Source organism: Halictus rubicundus, chromosome 3, assembly GCF_050948215.1.
Source record: "Halictus rubicundus isolate RS-2024b chromosome 3, iyHalRubi1_principal, whole genome shotgun sequence".
NCBI lineage: Eukaryota > Metazoa > Arthropoda > Insecta > Hymenoptera > Halictidae > Halictus > Halictus rubicundus.
The window spans coordinates 4,913,274-4,925,884 of NC_135151.1; the positions used below are offsets into that span (position 1 = coordinate 4,913,274).

A 12,611-nucleotide genomic window follows, 5' to 3' on the forward strand; every position below is an offset into this window, starting at 1 on the left:
TTCGAACCATTGTGCGCCGAGGCACGGTGCGACATTTTCTCGTACGCATTCTCGGCGCGTCGGTGGCTGCTTCGATGTGATTCTGGGGGGAGGGGGGAAACATTTTTACTCACTGACATTCAAACCCGACCGAAGGGATGAGTTGTTCGAAGCATCTTCTGGTGGGACGAGGACCTCGTCCCTATTTCCGTCAGCTCGAGGCACTGTTTCCGCTTCCGTCTCCAGCACCTCCGCCACGTCTCGAGACGGGAAAGAGCCGCCGTTCTCATCGAGCGTTTTTTTACCCTCGAGAGACGCATCCCAGCTAATGAACAACACAACCAACCATTTCTTTTTTCTCTCCGTAAAATGGCAAGACTATATTTCGCAGATCCAGCCCCACCCTCCTTTCAGCATGTATAACATCGTGTACCTCTTTAAGTTACCCTCCGTACTACATTAGAGCTTTCTGACCTGAAAGCACGGACCATCGAGTCTTCGTCGAACCGTATATTCCACTCATAAACCACCAATAGCATCAGTAGGTGTAATTTGAAACAGTATAAACATTAAAAAAAATACTGTTATATTATTTTCACACGAAAGACGATAAATTTCTATTTCACACCGGTTTTTTGTAATCCGCGGCCTATTTGGTAATTGTAGCGATTTTTTTACTTTGGCGATTTGACATATGGTGTCAAGGTCATAATTCTGAACAGTTTTTCCCTACACATGTTCCGTCGCCCGGCCTTACAATTAGTTTCAAGATATTTGTAAAAAAAAAACTGTTAGGTCTACTACAGCCAACTTCGCCAATACAAAGCGAACTTTCGTTGGGTCTGAGTTAGGTTTTCTGGGGGAGGGACCAAGTCCCCTACCCTAAACCACGTGTTCGGTGAATTAAAAGGGGCAGAATTCGCTGTAGTGGGTGACCGTAGGTTCTTGTGACTTCACTGCTTCATAAAAACAACATAAACGTATCTGTCTAAATTTTTAGCCTTTTCATTTTTAACCCTTTGCACTCGACGCTATTTTCATTCTAAAACTAAATTTTTCTTTCGTCTTGGAATATTTTCATTTTATTGATACGAAACCGATCCGATTTCCACATATAATATCTAAATGTTTAGTAATCTGTTAAATACAAATTTCGTAATGTAACAAATACAATGTAATATTTTTTGTAATTTCTTTGAAATAATGCCACAACAATTTCTAGTGGTGCTTCAGAGTCACCACTCTAGTGCAAAGGGTTAATGGCATATACCTTAGGAAATTAATTTGTTGAAAAATTGCTCATGGACGCGACGTTGGGATCTGAATAATAGTAAATTGAAAATATTAGAACACGTCGGTTTGACAGCGCGGGTAAACTTAGCGTTAAAACAACTGATAATTCCAAGAATACGAGCGCGCCTTTCATTTTGCATTCCTAGTGTATCCTTGAGGTAAACAGGGTTCAGAAAGGTAGTTGCGAACACGTCGTAGCGGGGATGGAGCGGAAATGGAAATTTCAATTATCGTTTCAACGAGGAAGGCCGCTCGGTTCGGTTATAGCGGAGATAATTTCGCGGTGAATATCGGTACGTTCCCAAAGAGCCCCGATATTCCGGCAATCTCAATAACGAGCGACCGGGAGACATGTTGTTCCCATTGTCCCCGATTCTGACGATTGCGAATGAAAATACCGCGAAAGTAAAGATTCCTTTATTAGCGGCGACGTTCGCAGGCAGGAACGACCGCTTCGGGCTACATTATTTTCCCGTCGCGGATCCTTTAGCGCCCGTCGCAGCGGTAATTACGATTCGTGCCGCGATGTAATTGAGACGAACGAATGGCAGTCGTCCGGCCATCGGTGTCTACAGGATGTCCCAAAAATGTAGAACCAAACGTAGCGGAAAATCGGACGAAACGCTGAATGGCGCACAGCTGGCCAGAATGTGTGCTTCAAAATGTCATGAAATCGTTAAAATTTGTAAACCTTAAAGGCCAAGAGTAGTCAGGTGACTTTTGCAGAGTCACCAGGTCGGTAACTGCTGTATAATTTCCGTTCACAGCCTTCAGACACAGACTTAAGATCCGTCTTGGTCTTGATCCGACGGATCCTAAGTCTGTGACTAAACTTGTCACATTTTTTGCTCTGTATTATCGATATTATGAATTCTGACGCCAGAAACGTGCTACAAGTTTTTGGCTTTATTTCGCAGAGAATCAAGACAAAATATAACTCAATTTGTAGCTGGAGATATTTTCTAGCGCGCGATACTCTCGGTTTCATCCAGAAAACTCGTCCAATGGCATAAAAATGCTTGGATTCCACGGCATGCACATCGTCAATTTTTCGCCTACTTCTAACGCTTATATTACCAAATATCTGCATAATCTCGTCAGCTCGTGACCAGCGCGCGCTAGATTGAACCTTCCTCTTTCGAATGAGCCCTTTCCAAGCCGAAAATATTCTCATATAAGGACGAAAATTTGAGGCACGTAAAACCATTTTCCGCCCATTTTTGTCGGTAACGTGGTCACTCTACCTTATCGTCAATCTACGGAGTCTTGGCTTTTAAGCAGTTGAGTGGCTCTAGCGACTCAATGAATTTGTTTGATCCTTCAGGGACGACGTCTACGCACCACACTGACCCTGAAGAATATTTCTAAATTGCCTCACGATTGTCTTTGTCCTTTTATTAAAAATTAAAACTTCACTTTTCGAGTGGTGTTTGATCTTTTGCACTGTACGAATTTGTGTAATCCTTTGGGGATGGCGTCTCTGTGCTATACCTAAAGAAAGTGTGGGGATAGTGAAAGGGTGTCAGGATCAAAAACGTAATGAGTGGAGGGGAGGGGGAAAAGATGAAAAGATTATAGAATAACTACAGAAGCTGTAAAACCTTACCACTCTTTCTTATCGCGAATCTACGAAGTCTTGGCTCTTCAAATGCGGCACAAATTCCCGTTATCCGACTGCTTCCAAATTTTGAAATCGAAAAAGTCTCGAGAAAAATTATTCCAGCTAATGGTCACCCTATCTTACACATCAATGGTGTTATTTTGCATAAAGGTCTAATGAGTACAAAAGTATAAAGATACTTTATAAATACACTGTCTAGTGTCGCCTATCCTGTTTCTTCGAAATGCGTCGATCCTTCCTAATTGCTTCTATACGCGTGACGAATGATCGAATATTTTGAGACACCCTGTACAGACACGCGTAACTTGCGTTTCTACAGCTGTGGTCCGACTACCTATGTTAGGCCAATTGAAAACTTTGAGTGTGCAACACGACCACCCTTATTTCGTATGCCCACGTAATTATCGGTTCTCCGTACGTTGGGTGCTTGCTTCTCGTTTGATCCTCGATGGCCGGGAGCGACGTGGAGTCGAAGTTGCGGTTTAATGACGATTCGGCGGCAGCCTGATCGCAGTTCATTGAAGCTGCGTGGACAGCTTGTTACAGGGGACAGGAAGCCCGACTGACGTGCCCCTTGGCACAACCCCTTTCGCTTCGTTAATTGGCCCGGCTGTTTACGTTGGTGAGCTCTCGGATTTCTTTTTGACGCTCTTTCATACCCTGCCGGATTTTTGCGACGCGGTCTGACAAGCTCGCGTGGTTTCTCGCATTTCTTTCTGTATCGTTGATCCCGTGTGGACTGATTAAATTTGAACATGTTTGCACAGTCTTCTGCGCCTCTAATCTACATTGGAGGAGACAGAAAGCCTCTTTGCATGTCTTGATTCGTACCGATTGCATTTAATTAACACGTTCACTGCCATGTCACCCATATGTGGGTGACGGAATTATATGTCCAGGTTTTAAAGTGAATTTTTATGTTAATATATTCATTGCACCAAATTTGATTAGGATCTGTAAAATGCAAGAAAGTTGGAGAACTAAATATCATACATTTTAATTTACTTCAATTTTTATTTCATTAAATAACTTACTTTAAGTTTATGCAATTTTTGAGGTCTTCAGTTTGGCAGTCAAGGTGTTAATGTAGTTTCAAGCTCTGCCTCATTTGATTGAAATTAATGAAATACAAATGCTGTACTGATGTTTTAATATTTATTCTTGCAAATAATACCATCGATAGAATAAACATTTTGCATGATTGTTGACACGTTCACAATCTCATGTTCCACGTATTGGGTCAGCGCACTTCCAATTGACACGTCTCTTGACCCATGAATGGAATAGTAATCTTGTCGTGAACCTATGTACAGAATGCCTGATTCGTTTCAGTAGAAGACTGTCTCAGAAAGAATAGACATTTATTATTGAGCACAAAATTATATTTTTGTATGCTCATACCATTCTCAAAATGCCATATCTTTTTTCTTAAATTACAAATCTTTGGTGTCAACCACGATTTTATACAGCCGGAAATGCAAGAAACCACACTTGCAAGAAATTATTGTTCATTTTTGTATTAATATGAAACAACAAAAATCAATTTATTTGTTACGACATTTTATTCTTGAGTTGGATTTGCATCGGTACGTCAACATGAAAAATATACATATTCAATACTTCGTCCAAGGATCTCTTTAACAGCTGCCAATCCTCTTGGCAGATTTGCTACTAATTTGTTACAATGCTTTGGAGATATTAATTTCCACTGCACATATAATCATCTCAATAATTGAATCAGTGAAGACACTAGAAAGCCGCACTTTCAAGTCTTTCAAATTAAATAAATGTTCAATTGTGATTTACGTATGACTGTTATTTTGGAATCGACAGTAAGATAAAGATAGTTGAAGCAATTGGCACAGTTCTTGAAAGACGTACGGCCTTGCTAATTAATGAAACCGTTCTCTTATTACGCAATTCGCAGACACGAGTTACACATATCTGAAGGAGGCTGGGTCATTGATTCCCCCTTTTGTAATCCACCCTCCAGGATACTGAAACTATAGTGATTCGCAGATACAGTGTTTACTCGATATGTCCACAACACGGGTCTACCGAGGGACATATATCGGCTGGAAGACTGTACTATTCTTTGATACCCGGTCGAACATAGAAAAGGACAACGAAGCTCCATAAGACTGTAGATGTTATTTACTTCTAACTACCACCAACAGCGTCTAATTGTTAATGGTAGTTTTCGAATTATTTGCATTCTTCGAGGCTTGTCCCAGCTATTTTTGTTTAATTTAATGCCTTAATTTAATGACTTTGCCGTTCGATAGAATTCCTATTCAGACTTGAAAAATATTGAATTGTCAATGATTAAAGAGGTGCGATTCCCCGTTAACTCTTCCGATCGCTGAAAAGTAACAGTTTCGACGGACATCTACAGTCTAGCAAGTTTCTAAGTTTAACAGGAAACATTTTCAGAGTCTAGAACTCGGTTAGGGTACTCACGTGTACGACTGATCCGCATCATCGGCTTGCAGCTCGTCCTTCAAATTGCCGATGTTCCGGGCGACATTTTTTGTGGCGAATGCTTCCGCGTTTTGACAATGCCCTGCAAGCAAAAGGTGGTCAAAGTTCCATTTTAAAAATCAAACATTCGAAAATAAGCAATCTTTTACTTGGCTTGCATCAGGGCGAGTCTCACCGATACTCGACCCCACGCTGGTTAGGTCGTCAAGCGTGCCAGTGGTGGGGATAAAATTTTGACAGTTATGGTAGAGATCTTTCCGACAGTTACGAAGAGAATACTGTACATGAAAAAAACCGAGACAGTCCGTAGGCCATTATTGCCCGCAAAATGATCACTATTGCCCACAGGTATGGTCAATGATAATGAAAGATATCTTTTTTATGACTACTTAGTAAATGAACAATTCAAGTTGTATCTTCCCACAAATATTTCATCACATATTTTCATTTTGTTCTGCTTATTGCTTAAATGACCGCCATAACAGTCTTTATATATGGTTATTATACAGGGTGTTCATTTGAAAACTTTCCAGCCGAATGTCTCGAAAAGTATGAAAGATATTAAAACAGTGTAAAACGCGTGTCCGGGGAAAGAGGGGGGCAGTATCAGTTTTGTATTTGTGTGGCGTTTTCAAGGTCATTTGAAAGTCAACTTTGTTTTTTCAAATGGAAACCTACATTTTTTATCATGAGATCTTATTATACGTAAGAAGACCGGCAATTTTCGTGGGATACTTTTTCTTATCCGAGGACAGCATTAGTTTTTGTTGATTTAAAAATTAATTTTGTCCAGCTAATTGTGGCATTCGAACCGTTGCGCGCCGCGCCGGTTCTGAGGCATTAGCGGAAAAAGGGAGGGAGGGAACAAAATAAGTAAAAGAGGAGAGAGACGGGAACGCGAGGTCCGTCTACGGCGAAACAGAAGGGCGGGAGTTCCCATTTCCGGGCTCATGTGAAACTTCCGCGCGCCCAGAAGAAAGTTCCCGCAATTCGAGATCTTGGAGAGTTCACTTTGGTTCTGCTCGGACTTCGACCGGAAGTCAATGGTGCCCGCGCCACTTTGCGATGCCGGGAATAGTACTTGCATACGCCCGGTTCGCCACGCTACTCGTCGCTCTCGCCTACCTTTTCAACTCGATATTGAACTTTTTATCACGGGCAGGCCGGGAATGAACGGCTAAAGCGGAAAGCACCGCCAGAAACAAAGCGCCCGACCGCAATAGTCGTTTCGCCTACCGATACTCGCGTTTCGCCAGTCGCCGGAACATGTCTCTAAGTTCTTCGGGCATGACCTCTCCGAATATGCAACGTTCGAAGCGGATTCTAGTGAAACAGACTCGTTTTTTCGTCGTGCGTATATCAAGGGTACAGTAAAAAAAGTCTTCGCACACCCTTTAGAACAGAACACACATGTGACACAGATGAGGACGTATTTTTCACATCTTCGTGAAAAATTTGTTTATCTTTGTATAACACCTATACCAACGTATTTCTAACATTTTTCTGATTAAAATGAGTCCAAACACGACATAAATTGGATCACGTTTACTTCTTCCTCGATTATCCGAACCAATGACATCTAAATTTTTCATTATTCAAATACGTGTAAACAGTGTACGTATGCCAGACGATTCAGTGTACAAATCAGGAATCTTCCTCGATTATTTAATCTATTAATGTGATTAGGTGACTATTATCATCTGAACATTCGTGTACCACCGATTAGTTCGGATAATCGAGATTCCTCTATATCGTAGATTAAACAAGTAAATATGATCTGAATTATGTGGTGTTTGGTATCATTTCAATCGGCAAAATATCACGAGTATGTTGATATTAGTTTTACGAAAAAATGATTAAAAACAGAAAAAGCTTTATCATTGAATTAGTATTGTCTTACCGATACATTGGTGTCGATGCTTTGTTTATGTATATCAGTATACAGTTTCGAATTGTTTTAAGATGCTACAACGATTAACCCTTTCCCGTGCCATTTAGCTCGACGAAATCCGGACCCAAGCGGTAGAGGTCAACGCGCGGTAAACAGACCAAAGTGATGCTCGAAAACAGTTGCAATACTAATCAAAATGTAAATACCTGTGATATTTATAAATTATTCCGCGAGTTTGACTCATGATGTTTACGTTTGGCCGGATTTTCAGTCCACGAGTCCTGTTCGCGATGTTTACGTTTGGGCCATAATCTTCATCACGAGTCAAACTCGTTAAAATACGGGAAGAGGTTAAATTAACCAGCTGAATTGTTTGAAAATGTATGTTTCGCGGATTGACGTCGGTAATGCGAGAATTTCAAATGGAACGAATCTAACCAGGAATTCCGAGCGCAGTAAATCAAATTGTTCACAGATGTTAATCTTGTATCCACGTCGTAACTTCCGCGGGGAGTACGCGGAAACAATACAGTCGGAAAAATACCATCTCCGGCCACGAATTCAATTTTTCCTCCTTCTGTTTAATCTCGTTTATCGAAAATAGGAAGGGGATACAAGTTCAATTCAATATAGGGCCCGCGCGCAACCTTTACGAGCCTACGGCGGTACAGGAGAAACGTCTGATAAAGTTATGAATTACGGTACATTGGCCTTCGGGACTCGCCGAGGTCGTTCAACATGGGGATAGGTCAGTCGCTGCCTCTAACTCATTCTAACTGATGCCGTAAAGCTCCAACCATCAGTTCTACGTGAACCGGAAATATAATATCGGAAATCTCTTTCGAATTCCACTTGAACCGCCGCGCCGCGTGGAAAGCAAATGTTTTCGAAACCGTACAATAAAGCGAATGAAATCTTGCCCGGACCACATTATTACACAGGCTATTTGGGAAAACAATATTGCAGCGTGTGCGACGGGCTGCCGGCACACGAGAAACGAGTTGAACACGCAGGATAAAATTTTCTTCGCCGAAAATTCATCATCGAAAAATCGTCCATCAGTGATATGTTTGTTTACACATTTTCTCATGTTTTGTAGAAATAACGAATAATCAAATTGCGCAGCACGAATATTTGTTTAAAACTCAAACTGAATTTTTCCAAACATAAAGTAAACCACGTAAAAAAGTTGATTCTATGTTTCCACCTTTTGTTCCCGTACGGATGCACTTTTTTCAAGTTGTACCTACCACGACACTGTTTCTCTAGTTGTAAAAATCATGGAATTAATCCACGAACTGCCAACGTGCCTGCCGTCATTGCTATACGATTTTCTGGATTTCGATTGTTTTCGCTGGATTTGTTCAAACTGTGTTTTCACAATTTTTGGAAAGACAAACCAGAAAAAGAAACATGAAAAATATTACAGCTGTGGGAAACTGAAATGCTCCTTAAATTGAGGTTACGCTGTCTTATGGATTAAGGCAACGGACGAAGCTGTTCTATAAAAGGATATTGTGTTATATCGTTAAAAACATTATGAACTCTTGGAAATAGCCCGATATAATAGTCCACGGTTAATAAAAAGTGACTCAGAAATATGACACAGTCGCACCAACACGGAGTTGAGTAAACGTGCTGGAGCTGTTGCACTTCTTCCAGATAGTAGTTTGCCAAGCGTATAGTTTTTCTTGCCCAACGTGATTAATTTCGCCAGCGGATTTCGTACAAAATTCGGAGTATAAACTGGACAAACAAAGTTAAATGTTACTTAAAATAAAAAATTATAACAGATAAAGAGAAGACACATTCTACGACCCAGTAGCACAAGAATACAACAACATGACGACAGCGGTTTTGTTTTTAATTATTTCTATATAAAACTTTTACCAACATATTTGTCATATTTTTCTGGTTAAGATGAGACCAAACATGATACAATTCGGATCATATTTACTTGTCTCGCTCGCGATTCACTAGAACCGATTGTCCGAACCGATGGCATCCGAATGCGTTTTTCGGCTGAACTTCACTTTGGGTGACCAAACATTTTCAACTACTTTTTATATAATCCGATAGATTTTGACGAGACAACGCCAAAAATGCAGTCGAAAAATGTTGGTCGTTCGACGCCAACCATTTTCGAAATAAAAACGCAGCCAGCCAAGTGACCTACCCGCGATAACAGCATTAAAAACGTTCTTTCTCTTTCGGAAACCGTGCGCCCTCGGCGTTCCTGATGGCATTAAACGGGACACGGTGCAGCGGCCACATTTTGAAGGAAACAGAACGTGTCACGCGCCTTAACCCGTCAAGAAATTTGTCCGAGACCACCGGTTTCTATAAACCATCATTGACAAAGCAGCGTCGTTTAAAAAGGTTCCAGGTCAACGCGCCCGACAACCGCGATCTCACATTTTACTAACCGACCTCAATCGTCGCGTTGAGTAAATTCACCTCTCGGGAAAATGACGAAACGTTCACGCGTTTAATTCACATGTAATTACTTTCCCCCACCCGCCCCACCCCCTTCGTCTCCTTTCTTGCACGGGAGTTCGTTCTCGATCCACGATCCCTGGCAACACAATATCAATTGTATGCAGGGTCAATTCAAACTGGTATTAAACTTCGGCTACAGAAAAACGAACAGATAAACAGTGCTGATATTCTAGTTCACGATGCGACAAGAAGACTTGTTGGAATTACATTTCAGGCATTTTCAACGGTAGTATTTTCTGTATCATTTTTTGCAGAAAGTATGAATTAGCGCAATTCAAAAAACATAGTCCCAAGAACGTCGGGAAACCCTTGAAAAGTAACTTTTTCCTTGGCGAAAACTTCCGTCTCGGCTTTGTTAAAGAGCTATTATCGAAAAACGCGGACCAATCAGATCGCGGCTACAGCGGACGGATTCTTGCTCGACCAATGGCAACGCCCGAAGTTCCGCTGTAACCGCGCTCTGATTGGTCCGCGTTTTTCGATAATAACTTCTGAACAAAGTCGAAGCGGTGGTTTTCGCTAAGGAAAAAGTTACTTCAAATGACATCAGGGACCACTCTTTTCCAACATTTTTGGGACACCATGTATAGCGTAAGAAAGGAGCTTGGAAAATATTGAAATGATAAAATTATTAATTTTTTAACAAAGTCAAGAAAGACCAACTGGAAATGAATCGTTTCATTTATTTTTAGATGAACAAATAACGCAAGCAAGTTTCTATAGAATTGCAAGTTGCATCGCTATAAGTAGTAAAGCTTAATTTTTATGGCTGCATTATAACAGAGCTAATCGGTGGTATGTGTGATTTAATTCATTGTCATCAAGACACGAAAAAGGAATGTGAAGCAATGAATCATTTACAGAATCACGTCTATTAATCTTTATAGTCGTGATGCCTGTCCAGAACGCTGGCAATGAGACTATAGTAAGGGAACATTGCATTCATTATAGAACACAATGTTTCTTAATTAAAACTTGTCACAGTTCGTGGATTATTTTAAGATCGTTTTGGTCAATAAATCTCAAAAAAGTGTCAAAGTGTGTAATGAAAATACCTAACCGACAATTTACTCGATAAAATATTCATACTTTCCATGATTATCAACTTATCTTTTTATTTGATATTATCAACTTCGTACTGTGTCATTTTGTACTTTTACGTCGCAGCTATTAACGCACGTTCAGCTATAATAATTGTTTCAAAGTACAATTTCGAAAGGACGAGAAACGAAGTAAAGCAGCAAATGTAGGTATTATTGCAAACACTGCGATCGATCAAAGCCCCCCCCCCCCGGCATTTTGTGTTCGTTTTGTTGGCTCTTTGTTCAATGACGCGTTCACATTGTTACCCTCCGTTTCAAGAAAAAGACTTCGCTAAACAAGAACATGTTTTATTTCGCAGGCTTCATTAATGCTCCCCGTAAATGCAAACGACTCGATTCGTTTCAAAGTCATCAAAAATATAAACGGTAAACCCGAGTGATAAATCTGCGGGGTGGACGAAGTCAAGCGGATTGTTCGACAATTTTACGAAATGGAACGATTGTGACTGCGCATCACACACGACGAAGCGCATGTATTCGATTGCATGTTGGTACTGTCGGTCGGCTGGTTTGCATAACACTTTTTAATTGTTTCCGTGTACCGGGACGAATACCCGAAGCTTCGTGATCTTGCATTAAAATAGCGTTCGCCACTGTTGCAGTTTAACTGGGAACTGTGCTCTCAAATTAGCTTTCATCGATTCGAAAAAGTTTTTACAGGACATAAACCACCCACAATTCCTTTGTCATATTATTTCCTTTATAGAGGCAATCAAAACCACTGTATTCTCACATGCGAGCTGTGTAGAGAAATACATACAATTTCCAATTACTGCGGATTTATATGCAAAATAAACATTTTCTCTACGAAACGAATATTTAGTAAACAATAAATGATAAATAGACCATTTTATTTCAGATTGTGTGCGTACATTTGAAAATACTTTACTTGCGAGAACATTTTTTTAAGTTGTACTCGACATAGTATTTTAGTATTTTTCCGTCGCTACGTTCCAATTACATTTTCAAATAACACCAATGAAAAATGGAATTATAGACAGTACGCTTGACTCGTACGTACAATTTAAACGTTTCTGAATTTCTGGGTTGCCTAACCTTCTCTGTGGGCGCTACGAGGGGTTATGGGACGTGTGTGGTTGAAAATTTCGCAGCAAAATCTGCGATTTGCTGAGATCGCGTCATTTAAAGCACAGAAGGAAAAATGATATGCAGACAGAGTTAAAAAAAACTTTCTTCCCTTTCTCAACCCTTACAGTGACAGCCATATACTTACGTACAGTTAATAAAATTATATATTATTTCCTGTACACTTATACGTTAAACAAGTATACGAAAATCAATTATATTTTTTATAAGTTTACAATATATATAATAAGATATCAAAATAGTTTTCCTTAATTTACTATAATTAAAAAGTTTTTTATATTTTTATACTGAAGTGTTAAATTTTCTGCGGACACATAGTTAAGTACACATCGAAAAACCTATATTTTCACATGTTTCTTTAACTCATAATTATAATACATTAATATTTCGTATGTAAACCCTTATTTTTTATAACTGCAGCACACCTTCGCGGTATGGATCCGATAAGTCGAGCACATCTGTTAGCAGGTATCGAGTTACATGCTTCCTGTGCAATAGTGTACAATTCATCAATATTTTTCGGTTTTTGTTTATTTATATGTGTGTCAACATCAATCCACAGCATCTCGATTGGATTCAAATCCAGAGTTTGTGCCGGTCACTTCATTACATGAATATTATTGTCAAAATGACAGGT

At 40.0% G+C, this 12,611-nt stretch overlaps 1 protein-coding gene across 2 annotated transcripts in view; it reads right to left on the reverse strand.

Moving 5' to 3' along the window:
* LOC143352447 (uncharacterized) overlaps positions 1–12,611 on the reverse strand; it is a 103,318-nt gene that overhangs the window by 65,141 nt on the left and 25,566 nt on the right. For both annotated transcript variants that reach the window (XM_076784946.1, XM_076784945.1), the window contains exons 2-3: positions 5,354–5,456; positions 114–304 (exon numbers count right to left, since the gene is read on the reverse strand). In XM_076784946.1, the coding sequence (XP_076641061.1) occupies positions 114–304; positions 5,354–5,456 (294 nt within the window). The remainder of the gene's footprint in view (positions 1–113; positions 305–5,353; positions 5,457–12,611) is intronic.